Below are 21,074 nucleotides of genomic sequence, written 5' to 3'. Positions count from 1 at the left end.
TAACACACAATCCTCCCAGATTCCACGGAACTTGTTTATGGGCTTTGCCTCCTAGAACAGTGGGTGCTCTGGTTGTTCGTGGGGTGGTATATATGAGGATCCTTCAAAGTAAAACCCAGAGATGTATGAGTGTGGGTTTTGAGGAGGAGGGATAGTTGAATTTATAGAAGATAGGGGCTTAGTGACGAGTATAGATGAGCACTACCTTGCTAATTGTAGCACAAGGTAGGTTTGAGAACGACAAGGATGATGAGGTGACGAGGTTCCCAGTGATAGCAGGCTCCTGACGCACAAACTGTAGTGCTCAGAAGGACTCTAATCAAAAGGGATAACAATGACTTCAAAAGTGGGGAGTGATGATGACAGCAATTAACAGTGGTAGCAGTGGGAAGTGTTGTGACCACACTGGATCACAAGTAGCAGTAAGAAGTGGACTTAAGATTAGAGAAGAAGTCTGGATTGGATTTCTTGTTGTTTTTTTACAAGGTAAAATACAGGGGTTTATATAGTGAAAGAAAAGTAGGCTATGCACAGTATAGCTGTGCAAAAAGGATGAGAAAGAACATGAAGGAAGGAATGTATGCTGACAAATCCTGCGTAGGTAGTACAGGATAAGGTCGTCAAAATAAGGAAAAAAAAGGGATAGAACAATGAATGCTGTGAGTAATGTCATAGGTTTGTACAGCCATAAAGTAAAGTCCAATAGCAAAAAGAGAGCAGGAAAATCATGATGTCATGGGAAGATGCAGTAAAAAAAAGGCAAGGCAAAACACTATCAGTATCAACACAGTTCCTCTATTGTCAGTCAGGCATTCTAAAAAATATGTGTCCATAAAAATGATTCAAAAATCAAAAATAATCGCACTGTAAATGAATGTTCTGCTGAAGAAAAAGAAACTGGAGCCACCGGTCCACCACCTAGTCCAAATCCGACAGTTCCATGGCCTTACCAATGGACTGGTTGTGTTGGACCACCTGGTCAAACGAGGGAGGGAGAGGAGTAGTCCCAATTTGGAACAAGTGAGTCCCAGGCAGTGTGTGGTAGGTGTAGCTGTAGCAAAGACAATGGACAAAAGATAAATGTACCCAAGTGAATGGGACAGCAATGTACATGGGCGACGCAAGGGGATGAACCTTCTCCAGCTCAAAAACTACCCACCCACGCTCCAACCAGGCAAGACGAGCGACCGATGTTTTGATAGTATATGATGGCAGATCGACATCATGAAGATGGACCTGTTGCCCTATTTGGACCGGCCGCCGGGGCTTTGCTGATATCAGCAATGGCACGTGGTAGTCAACGGATCGGCGACGGAAGCGGATAGGAAGTGGTGACATCAGAAATGGTGGGGGAGCAAAGAAGATGAGGAGGAGGAGGGTGGAGGTGATGGAAAAGTGGATTAGAATGGGGATCCAGAAACGACCGTCAGGTGAGAATAAAAAGGAGAGGAAGGGGCCCATGGTGGGGCTAGGCAAAGGAAGGGGAGTAAGGGAAACGACAAAAGCGAGGGCGCAATGCAATGTGTAGCCAGTGGCGACGCAAAAATTTGCCGAAATGCCGAAACGCGGAAAGTACCGGATGGAAAAGCAAAGGTGAGCGTGACTAGATTGCCTAATAGAGGTGGTGCTGATCAGCCACAAGTTCAAAAAGGGCAATATTAATTACTATTCCACGTGGCACTGTGTCTGTGTGGCGCAAAGGCGAGTCTTTTTGAATATTCGCTTCGTTATTGACACCTGTCCATGCTACCAATCAACTTTGGTGCATGACAGCGCCCGTAGCAAAGATGGTATCACTACAAATTATATTAGCAACAGCTGCAAGAATCAACTGGGAAACTCACCAGATGGACGTCAAGAGCGCTTATTTGAATGGTCAACTTGAAGATAAGGAGGTCATCTTCATGTGTCAACCACCTGGTTACAGTGCCCATGATCGAGAATCCATGGCGTTGCGCCTGAACAAAACACTAGATGGCCTGAATCAAGCTGGCCGCAGATGGTATCAAACCTTATGCAATGGACTCCGGAAAATAGACCTGGTGCGCTGCAAAACTGACCATGCAGTGTTCTACAGGCAAAATGGAAAAGAACTCACCATCGTTGCGGTGCATGTCGATGACATGACCCTGGTTACGCCATCTACAGTCGAGATGAAATGTTTGAAGAGCAACCTGGCAAAACTGTTCGAAGTCAGCAATCTAGGGGAGCTACACTGGATGTTAGGGGTAGAGGTAAAAAGAAACAGACCTGCCCGTACCATACATCTATCGCAGTGTGGTTACATCAACACCATCATACGTCGTTTAAACCTAGAAGACGCAAAGCCGTTAGAAATCTCCTTGGTGGCAAATACCTACCTTACAAAAGACCAAAGCCCCCAAACACCTGACAATTTTGTCGCGATGAAAGATATCCCATACAGGGAAGCCATTGGCTCCCTGATGTATGCTGTGATTGGAACCCGTCTCAACATTGCACATGTGGTGGCAATCTTATCATGCTTCGTAGAGAACCCGGGCCCTGCTTATTGGGAAGCAGTGGAATGAGCTATTAAGTATCTGAAAGGAAGTAAAGACCTTTGGTTAATATATGGTCCTGAAGAACAACCTCTCACCGGTTATTTGGATGCCAATGGGAGTATGAGCAAGAATTGCCGAGCCGTATCCGGCCACACAATTATGCTACATGGAGGAGCCATATCCTGGTTTTTGAAACAGCAGGAAATTGTTGTTTTGTCCATGACAAAGGCAGAATATGTCAGCCACACATACGACAAAATAAATCCTGTGGATGCAGATGTTTGTTAGTGAACTGTTCGGAGAAGACCTACCTCCAACGGAACTGTGCCGCGACAATCAATCAGCAATCACATTATCCAAGGATGGCCAATACCATGCACACACCAAGCATATCAATATATGTTATCACTTTATTTGACACACTATTGAGGATGGAAAGATTGAGATCAGCTATTGTCCTACCAAAGATATGACGGCTGATATACTCACAAAAGCCCTTCCCTCTGCTAAAGTCAAACATTTTGCTAGTGCACTTGGGCTCTGTACAGCTTGAGGGGGAGTGTTGGAGGTAGAGAAACAAGCATTGTACGAAGAAGGGAAGTGGCACAAGTGCCAAACTAGGCAGGCCTAGTAGATGGAGTGGCCCATGCACCATCAGATAACATTTACTTTTTGATTCTGTTCTCCCTTATATACGCTGTTGTTGTTAGGCAGACACCTCGGACCTTCACTTGAAGTCTGAGGTGAGATTCCCCTTCTGTATCAAATTGCGGGTACCTAGCTTATCCTTTGTTTTTAGCTGTTCATCTGCTAGGTACATTATTCCAATATATTAGACCTTTACTCAAAGTCTGAGCTGTTTATCTGCTAGATAATTAACAAAGATATGGTCAGGGTTTCCATCAATTAATTCCTGGACCCACACTTCACCAGTAAGACTTGATGTGTGGTAGGGTTGCTTGTTACATATACATTGATTTGGCATGATAGATTGATGCTGCAGTTGCGGTGCTAAAAGCGAGGTTAGACATATGATTCATCCTTTTGTTGTTTTAAATTATGGCCTTAAGCACAGCAGAGAGGTGTTTTATACTCTCAGGCCACTACTCAGGCTGAGGCTGAGGCTGATCTTTGTCTTCAAGTTCGGGATCCATGATTGCACTACTTACCATATTTGGAATCACGATGGGAGTAGAACCATGGAAGCTCCGATTGTATTTGTCAGCAAAGAGCTTGAGTCTTCCTGTCCGAACTGGCTCTCAGCCTTTTCTACACAAGACTGAGGTATGTTATTTCATTATAGTCACAACATCAGTTACTTACATCTACCATAGCATTTAACAATACCCTTATAGAGTTCATATCAGACATTAACCTGTAGCTAATATTTGGGACTCTCATGCTCATTGCGATTTCTTTTGCAAGGTGGGATGCTCGGCTCCATTTAATCAGTTTTGCATCCATTGTCAGTGATCGACTCTCCTCTGGCAATTCACTGCAGCTGTAGCAGTTGCACAAATAAGTAAGCTGGTGGTCGTCATATGCATCCCTGAACAGATCAATAGTTCAAATAGCCATTCCAGATTTCCCAAAAGTAACAACAAAAACTCCAAATAGTAACTGAAGCGATAACAACCACTAAACCATTGCTTGGGAACATTCACAAACTTGGTCCCCCCAATGCCAGTATAACTTACAATCGATCAACTCCGATGAACCCACATGTACTGTCAGGTACTTCACAATAGCCCACTAGCGATGAGCGCTGCTCCCTCACCCACTATGCACCAACAGTTAGTACATATGCTAAGCCAGACCAAAGACTAAAGGGCACATACTATTGGAAACAATGTCCATGACAAGCATACCAACGATGGCGCTGCATAGAGTTGGTACACTCAATATTGGAAAACAAAGAATTATATAACTTACAGGGGGTTCTCGACTGCCCTAAGGACTTTACCACAGTTGGATAGGGGCCCAAGGAATTGTGCGACAATGAGCGCTATGGACAGTGTCAATATGAATTTTCTAAAGCGACTATATTAATTACACACCTGTTGTCTTTGACGATGACTGGTTATCGTCCAGTAAGTGAAGAGCTGACAGAAGACATATGAGACTTACATCTTCAGGTTCACAGGCATGCCAAATGCCCGTTCCAAAACCTGTTGCTCCGAGTAGGCATAGAAGGGAATAACCATCAGGGTCACCACGGGGTCCCTTCTTAAATCCCGTAATCGAGAGCCTCAACATATTTTCAGGAGAATATTTTAAATGACCGGAAATTTACACACCATACTATGCTGAGAAGAGGGCCGCAAGTAGAGATGGACCAGTTGGTTATTGCTTGCTATGCATGAAAACTGTTTGAGATTTAACGAGGTGTCAGTTATATATGGATAACATACGGGAGTTGCACCGGGCGTCGAAATGGATCCATAGGAAAGTGCTGCATTGATGGACGGAATAATGAAAGTAGTTGCGCTGCGGGTAAAATATGTCTCAGAAAACTGTAGGCTACAAGTACATGTGTACTCACTTTACAAAACGTGTAGGGCCTGTTCCGATTCTGGATAATATGGAGCCGATCACGTCAACATAAGCTGGATACAAGGTTTATTTAATTGGTATTTTTGGTGGATATGCTCAAATGACTAACCATCAAAAGGCGCATGGCATATTTGGCTAGATGAAAGTCATTTGTTTCGTCAGTCCACAAAAATTAAAGCCATTACAGAGAAACTCACAGGCAACCTCGAGCAATTAGCAAATCGTCACTTGGGGTTAGGGCACGAATATCATCTGATACATGTTCAGCAGTGACATTCTTGAACGGAGCGTGCCCGGCAAAGATCTTGAATAGAAGAGTGAAGGGGACCGCAAAAGCATAACAAACAGCATTTATACACCTACGCCCATAAGACAAATGTAGCAGAGTGAAGGATGATTAACTTACGTTAACTCTGTTCCGGTTATCTCTTTGAAAATGGCAGAGATGGCAAGGAGTTCCACCGGTGCATTCAAGAACTGAGTCCAAAGTTTGAGGGCCTGCGTAGCAGCCTCTGCAAATAACAAAACGAGTGTCTCCAGCAGATCTAAAACAACATGGAGGAGATGCTTGATAGCGTCCATGATTGCATCCAGTGCAGTGCCGTCCATTGCATTTCGATTACCAAATGGGAGGAAGAAATTACCAAGGTCATCGATAGCGGCTTGAAAATCGGTGGATAGTGCCGTCTTAGATATTGCGTCTTGAAATTTACTAAATAAGTCGCTAAGGCTCAATAGCGTACCGGAGAATATAAACGCGTTTTGAGGGTCGCCACCGTTGAGAAGTTTATTGAGCAACCACATTGCTGTTGACGGGAGAGAGTCAAAATCACTTTGAACTGATGAACCGAGAAGGCCAGGAAGGCGAGCTTGAGTGTCCGAGTCGTAATCACCAATACTCACACCATTGAGGTAGGCTTTTGCAGTGGTGATACTATCGTCTAGGCGGCTTTTGCAAGTTTGAAAAAAACTGTCAACCGCTTTGGGAAGAACAGCCGAGAGGAAATGCTGAAAGAAAAGACCATGTTAGCGTTGGGAGAAGCAAGCAAGTAGATGAATGTTATCTTCACTCACGTTTCCTTCATCCTGGAATCCAGTAAGTAAAGTCTTGAAAGTCTCAGCAGATTGCTTGATATCGCCCCAATCAAGCATGTATGCTAGCCAATCAAAGAGATCACTGAAGAAGCAGCCGACACTATTGAATACCCCCATGGCGAAGTCGAAAGCTTGCCGTACAAAGTTGACGATACCATTCCAGATATAATTTTTCCCATCTTTGTAGAGCTGGATCAGTACGTTGAGCCCATCCTGGATGCCCTGTATGGTATAGGAGACCACACTGTAAAGCCCGTTGGCAATAGTTTTGGCTAAATCTCCAAACGACCAGTTCCAAGTCGGATAATTATAATTCTGGATCTCTTCAATCTGTTTTCTAGCTTCATCCGCGGTGAGCCGTTGTGCGGACAACGCAGGTTCACCCCTCCTCAGTTCAAGTTGTGAGGCAAATACAATATGTACTCCTCGCCCTGACTGCCCACGGATGCGTCCCATAGATTTTTCACTTCGGCTCCGGGTCCTGGAAATGTGAGGACTGGTGGAGGAATGGAGATACTTGCGAGAGAGATCATGTGTGGCTAATACCAGTTGATCCGGGTCAACGACATCCATTACTCCAACAAGAGCAGTAGCCACTGCGTCCAAAGTCCTAAGGTCTTGTAAGTATCACATTAACTCGTAAAAAACGCCAGAACGAACTTATCATCCACATTCGGCAAAATTGGGAGACCAGTGATCTGATTGGTGGCACCTTTCAAGTCGTCCGCCGTGATAGCTTTGAATTTTGCCGTTATGTCCCCACTAGGTTGAACATCGAGAACATGATCAACATCCATTCCTTCAACCCATAAACTGATGGTGGGTGCAGCGAGAGTGTCTGGAGTGTCGTAAGTGAAGCAAATTCGGCCCATTGTATTGGTGTTGGCTGTACACTTTCGGACGGGATCAATAGTAGCCGAGAAACCATTTATGTTCTACAGATGTCCAGAAGACTCAGTAAAGTCCTTGGAAAGATCTCACGTCCAGATGTAGACTCACGATGGTGGTATACTCTGAACTGGTCAAAATAGCTGTGAGGCCTGACATGGAAAGGATGGATCAGATAGTCGTTAATGAGTGGTCTAACATAACGTTACCTGAGTTGGGCAAATTGTTGCCATCAAAAGCGGTAATCTCGACATAGTAAACTGTTCTCTTCTGAACCTGTGCAGTTGCAGCGGTGTCGTCAATAGAAACAGTTTGATTTGTCCAATCACCTATGGTAGGAAGTGTTGGTTTTCAAAGGTAAGGTAAAAACATTTTGCTAACTTACTAGTGGTAGGATCCTGAGCCCACAGAGCCAATGAATTGTCGTTCTTTACGCAAAGGGGAGAGGCAAAACCATCCAGGGTTTGGGTGAGATAAAGACTGACATTTTCCCCAGTGATCATAGCTGGGTCACGCCACTTCGTAACGCTGTGTAGAAAAGGGATGGTTGGATAGACGAATCAATTTCAAAAATATGTCTAACTTACGCATATAATCCAGGGGTCATCATTGTTGGATCTTGGGACATGTCAGATTCTTGGTGCCACATATTACCCAAAGTGTCCAATGCAAAGAGCTCTGCACCAGTCAAAGCACTGGGTCAGACGACTCCGAGTAACAAAAAGTGACGCAGATACGCTTACCAATCCATGTATGAGTTGTTAAGCCATCCAGATCTTGAGCGACACGGAGGGCAGCCTTGATATTTTGGAGTTTCGTTGTACTGCAATAAATATAGAGATTAGATTAGGTCGAGACTCAGGAAAAGTAGAAACATACCCAAACACACTGACTCTTGAATAAGTGCCATCCTTCTGAGCTTGGAAATACCACCCAAGCTGTGTCTGCTCTTCGACAGCAAAAAGTAAGGGCTGACTTGCAGGCTGGCGGACGGAAGCATATGCCAGTGAGTTGTAGTTTCCAGCTGCAATAAAGGTCTGTCGATACAGACAGCAGAAGTGAGCAAGGCATATTTCATAGATATTCGCGTGACATGCCTGGGCAGAATACTTGGTCCCTCCAGTAACAATGATGACTCCATTTCCACCCTTTGATATATTGTTACCACTGATGTAGTAACCGAACAGCGACGAATTAACCGCCGAAGCAAACTTCGCATCAACGACTACGTCTTTCAAGTCTGTTGTAGCGGCATGAACACCTGCATCCTGTGTCCACATCCCAGTCGTAGTATCGAGGAGGTATATGAGATAATTTTTCCCACTGGGGGAGTAAATTGTAGCGGCAATACGAAGGGTACCTGCAGAGTCAAAGGAAGGGATAGCATCCGTGACCTGAAGGTTTGGAGAGGAATACTGTTGCCAATAAGGGAAGTGGGAGCCAGTTTTGAGGACCCATATTGAAGAGGCGGTAGCGACGATCACATAGTCGACACCGGTCCCAGCAACAGAGACAACTCGAAGAGTTAACGGATTCTGAGAGGTAGCTAAAACAACGCTTTCGTTAGCAAAATTAGAGACTCTTCACAACTGAAGACATATTCACGAAATCTAGTGTCTTCGACAGTGTATGAATCTCCAGACTGGTATACAGCTACAACTCCAGAGTTTTTGATCATGTAGATGATCAAATTGGAATCCGTATCGAGAGTTAAAGCTATCCCGTTGTTGGTACCACCTCCCAGAACACTGGCTGGGACGCCGTACTAACCGACGTTGCCATTAGTACCCAGGTATACATGAGTGGAACCTCACTCACATCATATTGAAGTTCAGTCTTGACTAGTAAGGTGAGTTCTGTATCCATAGCTGAAAGCGTACGGTCGAAAAGCACAGAAAAACTAAGCTTCGAAGACGTACGGGCTTTGACAGAGTGCAATTTATACCAACAACCTTACCAAAGGCACCAGGACAACCACACCAACAAGAAGGGCAAGCGACACAGATTTGCGAATATAACGGAGAAATGGAAACATGCACAGTCGCATCAGAGGAGACCCGACCCTCAGGAATCATCGTACGGCGTAAAACGGTCTAGTTCAGGAGCCTCTTGGAGGCACAAGTTCCAACAACAGTCGGTTTTGGTACCAGTTCTTTGGATAGGGGGCTCCATTCCTGTAGCTGACGCCGAGCACAGCGGAGGCACGTCCAAGCACAATTGTAATGCCGAAACATCGAAAACATGACCTCGCAGCCACAATTGCTGGTTGAAAGGTAGAAATATGAGCAACATAAAGGGAGACATGGTGGGATTAAACCTGATATAAATATAAGGTTAAAGCGATGGCGTCTGAAACGTCAGGAAATGAAGGAAACGCCCCTGGTATGGCGGAGGCACAGTTTCTAAAGTAAGTCAAGCAGGGGTACATTGCCCACCATTCAAGTTGTTATGTCAAAGACATAGATTCAGAAGGCACGAACTCAAGTTCACCGCGACTCTTGAATATTGAAAGATGAAACTGATACTGGCGGTTGACCGGAGGAAGATGAGCCGAGTGTAGCGGAGGCACGAACGTACTGGCGCCCCACCCCACATGATTTTCATTGAGATAAAGACCAAACTGTGATACGTGAGGCTGAAATCAGAACCCAAAGCTGGAGATATGCAGAATAGGACACGATGCACATACTATATTGCTCGGTGGATACCAAATCATAATCAACAGCCAGCTCGAGAACATGGACGGAAGGGCGCCATGGACAGGCGGTGGTATGTCGAACGATTCAGACAGAGCTCAGTCCATTATGAATTGAGTTCAATGTATCTTCTTTTTCCGAATTCGGTGACAGCGGAAAACATGTTCTCCCAGCAATCTCCCAACCTTTCGTCTCCTATAATCAGACCTTCTCAGCATCGCTTTGGCGGAAATCCTGTCAGGTGGATGTCGATGAAGTAAAGCCCAAAATGGTCACGCCACTCCGCACTTCAACCGATTCAGAGAGCGTCAAGCTCTTATGTTATATGGTATGTAACTCAAGAGAAGGCCGCAAGAGAATGAACGTTAATGAACGCTAGTGAACCTTGCAAGACATGATGTACACCGAAGGAGATACTTAGAAGGACTTTATGTCTTGATTTTCATCACAAGATTTCAAGTCAAAATCTGCAATCAAGCGGTATACGCGCTTTGTTCAATTGTAAAATCTACTGGGGATAAAGTAAGAGAATCCGTGACTGCTGTGCTGTGGGGAACGTTTACATGGTTAAGCCAACAAATAGAATTAGGATGCCTAAGAATCTAAGCCCGTGACTGCGATGACCATGATTTCTTGGAAAGCAGAAATCAGATCAACCACGGAGGAAGATCTGTTTCCAACTCGACTGAAACCAGCTCATCCAGTTTACTTCGCAGCCATGGTGAAATTGCTTTGAACGTGTTTGCTTCTGAATTGCGTAGCTTCAGTTGTTTGATAGGTGATCCTGCCCGCTCTCGAACATACAATAGCTTGAGCAGCAGCTCGATTTCATCACTAACGTTCCAATTTTCCAAAACCAGTGTTTGGAGGTTCGGCCACAATAAAGGCGGGTTAGAAGACGAATCTTTGCATATATGGCCTTTCAGCATCTCTTTGATCATCTCTTTGCTGTTCATGTCTGCGAGACTAACATAGGAGATTGTGGGGAATGCGTGGAAAAAGTTTGTCACTTTGAGAGGTATTGCGGGAAAGTGTAGAATAAGTGACTGCAATGATGGGAAAGGGGGGTCGCTAACAAATCTCGCCAAAAAGTTGGGCAGGAGCTCCGCTTCTTCATCGGTACAGAGTGTATATGGGTCCAAGAAGTCAGGTAGAGGTGTCAGAGAGATATGCTCGAGGTGTGGCGCAGAGATGGAGGCCAATACCTCGCCAATTTTATTGACAGGGCAAGCAGCACCAGGTTCTAAGCGTAAGGAGACGAGGTGTGGAAGCTGAAGGATGTTCCCTAATGGTATGTCGTTGTTGTAGAAATCGTCTTTGAGGTTAAGGTGAGTGAGAGCAGGTAGTCCACGCAAGTAATCCCATAGGTCACATCCGCAGAGTTGTTGCTTTAGCTGAGATGTTTCGACGGATAGAAATGTGAGCGTAGAAGTGGCAGAAGGGACACTACAGATGTCAGGGCCAACTTCACACAGCCCAAAATGAGTGAGCATAGGAGCGCCGCGTTGGAAGAAGCGGATGGGTGGCTGGAAGAATACTGATGAAAGACTACTACGGCTATATGCACTAAGCTTGAAATTTTCCAGTAGGGGCACGTAGATGTCAACAAAATTTGTTAGAATAACAGATGCGACACCGCCTGCGCTTGGGTTCGTATAATCAGCACAGTCATCCCAAACTGTAAGGCTGAGATGTTTCCATCGATCCGTACAAGAGAGCAATAGCTCAACAATTTCTTGGCGCTTGCTATACTGCACCAGTCCATGTCTCCCATCAGCGTAGGTGTAGCAATTTCTGGAAGTGATATCCACATCAAGGTACAAAGGCATATTCTCGGAACGTTGGATATATATCCTTGCTTTATCGATGGAAGTCGATTCGGATATACGTAGTTTGGTCCATATCGAGGGGGTATGCAAGACGATATGCCTCCAACGTCGGCACACGAGGGCCAGCTTGAACTCTATGTCGTTTGACGCGTAACTAGCGTATGCAAAGATCGGGACGAGTAACTCGGTGGGGAGGATGGCAATGTACGATCTGACAATGGGACGGCGGCGCGATATTTGTAGATCGTAAAGCTCATTTGACTCCACATGCATTTTGTCTATCTGTACTCTGCCAATACCATTCAAGTTCAGATGATTAGAATGCCAGTCAGTCATCAAAGGCTGATATAACACACCGTAGTAGTTTATTTGCAAATGGCTGAGACTGTTGACCGTCGGTGGATTGGCTGGAGCGCAAAATAGCCAAAATGACCTGCACTGCAGATTCCAAAGGTTGAATTATGATTGACTACAATAAATAAAACCATACCAGGTGTATAAGACCGGAAGACGACGAGTGACTGCTGAGGATGCGTATATAGGTGCTACCGTGTAGGTTGCAGATGATTGTATTGTCTGAAAGAAAGGGACATTTCGCCGTTAGAGTGCAGGACTTACGGGTATTTCCGGTGCACTTTTTCTTTTCGCGGCGCGAGCAGCTTGAATGCATCCCCTTATCTAATCCTTATCTTGGTCTACTCAAAAATTCTACAGTTTGCACCTCGCCGAACCTTTTATATGAGTTTCGTTTGCAACATCATCTAGATCGATATGGGTACAGTATTATCGCTAGCCAAGCTTGCCTGGTCAGATTTCCTAGAAAACCTAAGGAAGTACCAGCTGCTCAAAAAACGTCTGCAAACATCCCCGGGCCTCCCTGTCCCAAATCCGACCTTATCATTTTGGACAATTCCACCATCACCTCTGGTCCAATGTGCACCTTCTAAACTCCCTAATCATGCCGATTTCGTAGTCATTGGATCCGGAATAACTGGAACCTCATTGTGTCGAGCTTTACTGGACCAATACCACAGCGAGGAGAACTTGGAGTCTGTCAAGGTAGTTATGCTAGAAGCAAGAGACGTTTGCTCTGGAGCTACTGGAAGGTGAGTATAATCCTCAGTTGCAGGCAAGCCAAAGCTTCCCAGACCGCGAATGTTAGAAATGGAGGTCATATCTCGCCACCTTTATACCATGATTACATCACTCTCAAAGAAGAACATGGAGAGGATAATGCGAAAAAAATGATTAAATTTCGACTTGCTCATGTCGAAGAACTGGGGCACGTTGCTGAAGAGGAAGATATTTTGAAGGAATCACAGTGGCGGGGAGTGGAGACTGTCGATGTATTTTACGACCAAAATATGTTTGACGAAGCTAAATCCAAGTTACAAGTATTTCGAGAAGCTATGCCAGTGGAATCTGAGCATTATAGAGCGTTGGAGTCTGAAGACGCTAAAAAGGTACGTGATCACAACTAGGTCCACGAGAAAGAGCCATGATGATGATACAAGAGGAATAGACGTTTAAGCTAGCGTCTGATACTGTTGGATGCATATCTACATACGCAGGCGCTATACATCCTTACCGTTTTGTCACAGGCATCTTATCAAAGATGATTGTACGTTACTCAAATAGGTGAGGGTAGCTGATCTGTGCACGTTCTTGTACATCTGACTGTCAACAGTTTCTCACTATGTACACATACGCCATGTACTTCTATTGTGAGCCCCACAGCAACCACTCCGTTCTATACTGTCAACACTCCAAGAGGGACCATCACCACGCCCCACGTTATACACGCTACCAATGGCTGGAGCTCGTATCTGCTGGAGCCGATGAGGGCCAAGATCATTCCCGTTAGAGGAAACATGTCCGCTCAGCGCCCTGGCCAGTCTCTTGACCCATCAACATTATCCGGCCAACGCTCCTTCGTCTTCTACACCGGAACGGTCGGATATGACTATCTCACGCAGTTACCCACGGGAGAGAATGAACTGATGCTCGGCGGTGGCTTTGCGCGAGCCGCAGAGGACAATTTCATCGAGGTTGGAAATACAGACGACAGCGAATATAGCAAATACATCACCTCGTACATTTCTGGGGTGCTCCCTCGGTATTTTGGTGACGAACATTGGGGCGCCGAAAAACCGCCTGCAGAAGATAATAATGGGGTAGCATGGGGCAAAGGGAGGGTGAAAGCACTGTGGAGTGGGGTACTCGGGATCTCTGCGGACCTGCGACCTTGGGTTGGTCGTTTACCACAAAAGATATCGGGAAGAGTAGAACCTCCTGTTTCTTCCACACCACGGGGTCCTATATCGCAAGATGAAGACAAATCCTTGAAATTGAGTGCGGCTCCTGGGGAGTGGATTGCAGCTGGGTACACTGGTGAAGGAATGGTGCATGCCTGGCTGAGTGGAAAAGCACTGGCTCACATGGTAATGGATAGAGCAGCGGAAATAGAAGGATGGTTTCCAGATATAATGAAAGTTACAGAACGGCGATGGGTAGAGGCTCGCCCCGAAAAACTACTCGAGATGCTCACTGGTTGATCGCGTGCTTCGAGTGGTCGTTCTCAATGAATCTATTCAGTTGGGGGTCTCATATACATCGCAACAAACACTTGACTGACGAAGCTTTTGCACATTTTTGAGGAAAATATAAACACTTGTAGAGTTGGCTCTATGCGGTTTTGTGATTTGGCGAGTAGATGATCGCCTTCGTATTCGTGGTCTGTGAATGAACTCATCCTGTCAGTGAATGGCTTATCAACTTGCTCGTCACGGTATATAATCACATATATAGGAATCAGAAATAACTCACTTATGGGGGGTATGTATGTACCATATGTACAGTCAATGACGGTGTATCAAAGTTCCGTTTCCATGCATTATTAGCTAGGCGGAGAGGAGGCACGAAGGAAGGATGAGAGTTTAGAAAGAACTTTGGGAGTAGTTTTGGTCAAATTGAGACCATGTGAACTACCTGTATCTGATCCTGAAACATAGACAGGACAAGGGGCGGGAGTGGGAACCAAACTTTCGTTGAACTGGTTTCCATCCAAACGATAAGTACTTTCAAATCGGGTGGGAACTGTCACGAGAGTGGATTGAAGTCCGAGGTGGTGTGGTACCGTGCCTGCCAGCCTGAGTGCTGGTAGTCTGCGGGAGAATTATCATATTGGAATAATGTTGGCCCAGGCTGCGTTCCAAGCCCTAATTGTGTTCAAAGAGAACATACATCAGTTTTTTTTTAAAAATGAATGAGTCCTCGAGAAAGTGCTGGTTCAGCTTGAAGTTGCAGAGTCGCGTCACGCGCGCGATGTGTGACATTATCGCGTATAGTCACAATGTGACGCGTCGCGTCTCCCGATTTGTTGAATGTGTCTGGCACGACTCGATCCGGTACTACGTTATAACTTGTCATCAACCTCAACGTTGTCGGCGCAATTGTCCTCAAGCTCGTCGTCCTGCGCAACAGCGACACCATAGAGTACGATGGAGAGCCCGTCGCAACGCTCGATGACCAGCCCTCGACACCTTGCCCGTAAGTACGCTGATCAACGTCCTCAGCTTTCATCACTGACACTTCAGTTAGTACGAGTATTATACACAGTTAATAGCTCGCCGCAATATATCCTCGCGAAATCCCCCTCTCCTATTTCTATCACTCCTTGCATCGTTGCTGGTCATATCCAATACGGGTCTGCTCCACTGAAGGCCTGTTTGGCTGCTATATGCAACTCGAGGTATTTTGTTTTCTACTTATTCCGGCTTGACGTTCCTTACACCACATTAGTCCCGAATTAGTACAAGACTCGTCCAGGGATTTCTCTCTATACGTTCTTGATCCTCTCGAATCCCAGTCGACGCCTGCACCAGTAAATATCTCAAACAACTCGGGCAACCCATCCCAAGATCTAAGACCTCAGGGTGTTGCCGTCGCCCTTGGACTTATGTCTTGGGCCCTCCTGGCTGATGAATGCGATACCGTCTTGGTGACGGGCACCATCATAATACTCGGGTCAGGGACCGAAGCACTCGAGGTTATCTTCGCTTTACGAGAGGTAGTTAAGTTCATAGTTCTAGACACTCTCAATCTAACATAGTCCAGACCACTCACATACAGAAATCAACGCTATCTGACACTCTCAAGTCCTGGAGCCAACCACCTCAATCTATTAAGAAGTCTCAAGTGCCACCCTCTAGCTCACTGCCTCCAACAGAATCTCCAGCAGCTATATCGAAACCTCCTCAGCGGTCGCTGAAATCCATGTCTCAGCAGCGCACCCACTCTGTAGAGAACAAATCTTCATCTCGGGAGCCACCACGACAATTAGCGAAGTCATCCGATTTCCCAGAAGTATACATCGGCCCACCTAAGCGTCCTAGAGGAAGACCAGAGTGTCCAAAGAAAGCTGCAAAGACTCAGTCAAGGTCGAAGAAATCCGCTCGTCCTAATGTCCCACCCCTTATCCGTGCCCCTCTTATTCGCTCTGATCCTTTGGTATCCCAACCCTCCCAGACTATACAACATGTCACCAATACTTCGCCCGATGTTATGCAAAGCCTTCTTGCTGCGATGTCAACTGCTAATCAAAGTCAGAATGCTGCACTTCTTTCTGCATTGTCAGCTATCGATTCAGCACCTTCGGGCTCTAATGCCGATGGTCATCCAAATCCAGACCTAGTGAATGCTCTCAGACGGCTTTTATCCTCCTCTACACCTCATTTGCAACCACATCCTTCCCATTCGTCACCGCCCGTGTCTCGTCATTCACAAGACGACGAAATCGTCGAAATTAACAAGGAGAATGTAGACCCCAGCGCATTTAAGCGTCGTGCAGACAAAGAGGATGCAGTCAAGCTTCCTGCAGAAGAGGAACCTCCAGCCCCGCACTCACATAAGCCACGGCTGAGTTCTGGTGGGAGGGAAAATAAAGCCCCCGCAGTATTTTCTGGGAGAAAGCGTACACTAAGTGACTTTATGGAAGAACAAGAGCGTGAAGCAGCGAAAAAACGCGCCCAAAATTCGAATAACCGCCGGAATGCCAATGGCTTCATCACAGCACCGTCGTCGGGTTCAGCTCTACACAAGCGGCACGTACACTCAGATTTCGATTATGGGCATTCGTATATCTCTTCATACAGCTCTTACCATGCGGCTATGTTTCATCCGCGCTCCTCACCTCCACGGCAGCTTATTCGAACTTCTTCTGAAACATCAACGTCGCGTATGACCTCTGATTCTGAAACCTCTTCTGCCGTTCCTACCAAGTCGCAAAAGCGCTACGTTGTTCCTGAGTGGGCACGTACGAGTACAGCAACGCAGCCTCGCTTGTCAAAGGAGGCAGAAGAGCGACTTTCTCTCTTGGAAGAAGCCAGGAAAGCTCGTAAGAAGCGACCACGGAGATCTACAGGTGGATCACGGACAGTTGTGCAAAATAGTGACACGGAAAGGGAGCACTATCCCACTGATATTCCATCATCGAGTCAAGCTGACGGTTTTGCGTCGCAAGAAACGCTCCATCGAACGGCGAGCACGTCTTCTCTCCCTGTTTTTGCATCCGATGTTTCTGTTATGACTCCCTCGAGTCCGATCACGTCAACTCTTGTACCTCCAAGCACTCCTCCTCGGAGAACCCGCTCTCTCAGTTCACCTTCTTTCAAGACAGACATAGATGGCCCATCCCCACTTTTCAGTCCAACGCCCAAATCTCTGGGCAAAAAGCTTGACAGCATATTCAACACCCCTCTATTTACGCCTCGCAATCGGATAGCATCCACTTCAAAAATATCACCAATACAAGTCCTTACCACGAATCGAAATATCGAAAAGTGGTATCAAGAGCGTGACCTAGACCCTGAAGAAGACGTACTTACAAGAGAGTTAGACAAGGCTCTCCAAGATCTCGATGTACCAACCCCGGCCTCCAATGATGCGCTCAACAGCAACGGTAACGAGCATACCCCAGACACTGACACATCGACACAGTCGGAGGGCGAGTTTGATGACGACGATACTATGCGGTATCGCTCCAGCCCGCTACCACCTTCATCTCCTCTCCCACCCACAAGTCCGTCTCTTCTGCCATCTGGAGACGAAAGCATGGAAGATGTTCCCGAGTCTGATGCACTCATGTCAGATTCAGATGGAGCTATCGGTGACGAAATCGAGCACGCTCTTCATAGCGACATCGATTTACTTCCCCCATCTGACGGTTCATTCTCTGAAGATTTCGACAAATACTTTCATGATCTCGACGCTATTTTCTCTGGTGGTATGGGTGGTCCACGGGAAGATGGCACGCAAATTCCTATGGACTCTACCGTCATCCAAAATGGGTTGGTTGATATGGACTTCAATGAGTTCTGGGAATCAGTCAAGCCTCTGGTCGACAATAACGGCGGTGGTACTCTGGACCCTCTCCATGTTCCAGGAGATCAAACTAGCATGTCAGAGGTTGACCATGCGAAGCTGGCAGAAGAAATGCAAGCCATCTTTGGTGGATGTTTAATGTGATGCCATAGGAATCTTTTGCACTTATATATACCATACATGTAGCAAACAACATCGCAAAGGACGGTCTGTAAGTTCCGAAGTACGAATTATCCAATTAGAATACAGACAAAGGGTAGTACATAGCATAACAGACATCATCATAACTTCATCAATCCCTTCATCGCGTTAGCCACCGCAAAGCTCGACTTTGCCATGATCTGTCGTGACTCTTTCGTTACTTCAGGCAATGCCTGAACCTCGCTGAGCTTGTTAGCATGATCGCTGAGTTCCTGTAGGATCTCATTACCCTGCTGTGCGGAGGCAGGAGGAAGGTTGTCGTTGCAAACGGCAACAATACTGGACACAATGGTTATGATTTGAGTGAGATTTTCGTTAAGCGTGGGTGAGGGAACGGGGCTGCGGACTCCTGACAGTACACTCTGGATAGCGTACACGATCGATTCCGTCTGCTCCTCAAGATAAGGCTGAAATGCACAAGTGAGTGAAAGAGGGAATAAGAAGTAAAACGAAGCTTACTTACCCTGAGCTCAGCCCAAGCATCCTCTGGCACAGCTGAATCATCGCTGATAACACCGCCAGCACCGACTACCGGTGATCTATCAAAGATCGGAGGCGGAGAAGTGGTTTGTGAACTTGAATGCTCGGAAGGAGCCCTGCGGTTCTGCGGCTCCGCAAAACGTGAAGAATTGGCAAGGGGCGAAGAATAGCCGTCAGAACGCTTTGAGCTTGAGCTGCTCAACTTCCGTTCGTGCAACAATCTAATTTCATCTATAGACCGCAGAGACGGGGAAAATGATGTGGAACTGGACATATGAGGGGAAGACAAGAACTCCTCCTGTTCACTCTTTGTAGCTTTCCGTATAGATATCAATCTACCAATTTCCGTCACAGTCGCCGATACATGGCTAGCAGCGGCGTCCAGTAGACTGACAGGGGACATGCCTGAACTAGTAGCATGTGTCTTGGAGGCAGTAGCGAGGTTACTGAGAGTGGCTTCTGCGCGCTCACGGAGCGATCGCAGGTTCTCGATGTCGATGTCAGATCGCTGGGGCCGTTGCTCATACGAACGAACATCTTCGATGATGGCAGTTACTGAAGTCACCACAGCTTTCATGGGAGTTAGGACCCGCGTGGGTGCATTCGATCGAGCAGCAGTAAGGAGACCGTCAGTAGCAGAAACAAAAGCGGTAACATGGATATCGAGAAGACCACCATCGGAAGACATAGGAAGCTGATCGTCGGACTTCGGAGCTTGCAAGAAGAGTTGCGACGTCGCTATGAATAAGCAAGGCATACAATGATCAGAAACCGTGAAAATCCGAGTCAGTGATGTGGACATTACCTTTTACACTTCTTAGCTCAGTCTTGGCCTGTTCGTATTTTCGCTTGTAATCCTTGAGCTGGCTATCAAGGTCGCGAATGATGATAAGATCTGAGTCTTTAGCAGTCATCAGCTCGTCATTCCGACGGGATAAGTCTGACAGTTCAGTCAATAGGCCTTCCATATCAGTACGGAGCTGATCCACAATCTCGGTGTCATCCTATGAGAAAGTTCAGTTTGAAAGCAACGAACTAGACAAGTAGCACGCACCCTTGCTTTATAATTACCTCGTTCCTCTTCCAGACGCTCACATCGGTCCCGCAGTATTTGTAGCTCCTCTTCATCGTCTTGAGTTCGCCTTACTTCTCGCTCTTTCTCGCGAGCCCGAAGTTCGCGTAGATCATCCAGTTCCTTCTGTAAGGACCGCATCGCAGTACTTTGTTCTTCAGCCCTCTGAAACAGAAAGTCAAGGTATATCAAGAGCAAGCACAATAATTCAAACCTCAGCATTAACGTACCCTGCGGAAACCATCAAGGTCTTCTTCCAGTTGCTTGACGCGCTCCTGGCTGTCTAGTAACTGTTGTTCTCGTCCTTCAGAATTCCCTAAGTCTCGTTCTAGCGATGTAATTCGGCTTTGCATGGTGGCGATCTTGTATTCGTAGTCGCGTCGTAGTCTCTCGTGCTCCTCGCCCCCAACGCTCATACGTCCTGAAAACAGTCTCGATCCCATACCCGAAGCACCAGCCGATCGGTCTGATGTAATAGAGGTCCTTCCCAGAGAGACCTTGTCGAAATAATCTTCGCCGCTTCGTGCTCCTCCATTATCATCTTCATCAACGTCAACGCCTCTCAGGCGCGCACTCAATCCATTAAGGCCGCCCAAGGGGCTCCTTGAATTCGCGTACTCCCCATTCTCGCGTTCGCCATCAGTTACGCCATCCATATCCAATTCTCTGCTCCTTTCTTGACTCTTGTCCCGCTCATCAACAGCCGTCCCAGCGCTGTCTCTGATCTCTCTCCCGTATGGAACTTCGATATCTTCTTCAGCAATCGTACTCTTGTTGGGTATGATCATTCCAGTGGTTGCCGTGGAACTCTGGGCGTTCGTTGTGCCAGTAGAATCACTGTGTATACTTGCAGAGGCACTAGGTCTACGACCGAAATCACGATCACGCTCATCAGATTTTCGAGGTATATCCTGAGAAGCTTTCCTTCTTGAGAAGGCTGTGTCTTCACTGGATCGGCCCATAGCATTGTATGCATCTTCACTGCGGCGAGGTGGAGGGAACTCATCGTCGCTTGCCTTTCGCCTTCCAAAGCCATCATCGCTTGGCCTTCGCCCCAAAGAGCTCCCGCCATAACCACTGTCCATCCCTCGGTCCTCAGAAACCCGTCCTGAGCGAATGTTTGAAGGTGGTGTGGGGATGTTGGGACGAGAGGTAGCATGAAAATCTGGGGATGGAACATCGTCGTATGCTGAAGCTGGAGACGCCAGGCCGCCATCAGAAACCTAGCAAAGTTTGCCAGTCAGTTCGATTGTCTTAGAGGGACAGCGAATTACCTCGTCCTTGAATTCCGGGTATCTCCGTGCTAACTCGAAATACACGTCACTAGATAGGTCCTCAAACCTCGAGGTTGGGAGTG

At 46.6% G+C, this 21,074-nt stretch overlaps 5 protein-coding genes across 5 annotated transcripts; 1 reads left to right on the top strand and 4 right to left on the bottom strand.

The window, feature by feature from the left end:
* Window positions 1–3,793: 3,793 nt before the first annotated feature.
* On the bottom strand, window positions 3,794–5,670 carry SERLADRAFT_463629 (uncharacterized protein; the record flags this gene model as incomplete). Its single annotated transcript, XM_007316607.1, has 12 exons — window positions 3,794–3,806; window positions 3,857–4,295; window positions 4,361–4,401; window positions 4,455–4,527; window positions 4,580–4,598; window positions 4,650–4,770; window positions 4,820–4,875; window positions 4,934–5,009; window positions 5,065–5,128; window positions 5,185–5,210; window positions 5,273–5,434; window positions 5,482–5,670. The coding sequence occupies 11 exons, from the start codon at window positions 5,655–5,657 to the stop codon at window positions 4,216–4,218; spliced, it is 894 nt and encodes a 297-aa protein (XP_007316669.1).
* Window positions 5,671–10,225: 4,555 nt separating this feature from the next.
* On the bottom strand, window positions 10,226–10,728 carry SERLADRAFT_463628 (uncharacterized protein; the record flags this gene model as incomplete). Its single annotated transcript, XM_007316606.1, has 1 exon — window positions 10,226–10,728. The coding sequence occupies one exon, from the start codon at window positions 10,708–10,710 to the stop codon at window positions 10,402–10,404; it is 309 nt and encodes a 102-aa protein (XP_007316668.1).
* A 416-nt stretch (window positions 10,729–11,144) lies between these two features.
* Window positions 11,145–11,856, bottom strand: SERLADRAFT_368063 (uncharacterized protein; the record flags this gene model as incomplete). Its single annotated transcript, XM_007316605.1, has 2 exons — window positions 11,145–11,291; window positions 11,350–11,856. 2 exons carry the CDS (start codon window positions 11,854–11,856, stop codon window positions 11,145–11,147), a joined length of 654 nt encoding a protein of 217 aa, XP_007316667.1.
* A 425-nt stretch (window positions 11,857–12,281) lies between these two features.
* SERLADRAFT_463625 (uncharacterized protein) lies at window positions 12,282–13,650 on the top strand (the record flags this gene model as incomplete). The annotated part of the gene is made up of 4 exons (XM_007316604.1): window positions 12,282–12,689; window positions 12,746–13,046; window positions 13,106–13,221; window positions 13,271–13,650. Coding segments are annotated over 4 exons (1,131 nt in total), but the record flags the coding sequence as incomplete, so codon positions are not given.
* Window positions 13,651–17,644: 3,994 nt separating this feature from the next.
* On the bottom strand, window positions 17,645–20,644 carry SERLADRAFT_463619 (uncharacterized protein; the record flags this gene model as incomplete). The annotated part of the gene is made up of 5 exons (XM_007316603.1): window positions 17,645–18,572; window positions 18,629–19,383; window positions 19,451–19,649; window positions 19,700–19,882; window positions 19,948–20,644. The coding sequence occupies 5 exons, from the start codon at window positions 20,503–20,505 to the stop codon at window positions 18,246–18,248; spliced, it is 2,022 nt and encodes a 673-aa protein (XP_007316665.1).
* Between the last annotated feature and the right edge of the window lie 430 nt (window positions 20,645–21,074).

Source organism: Serpula lacrymans, assembly GCF_000218685.1.
Source record: "Serpula lacrymans var. lacrymans S7.9 unplaced genomic scaffold SERLAscaffold_5, whole genome shotgun sequence".
NCBI classification, from domain to species: Eukaryota; Fungi; Basidiomycota; class Agaricomycetes; order Boletales; family Serpulaceae; genus Serpula; species Serpula lacrymans.
Note: the sequence above shows the minus strand (reverse complement) of the source record. Positions and strands in the feature narration are given on the sequence as shown.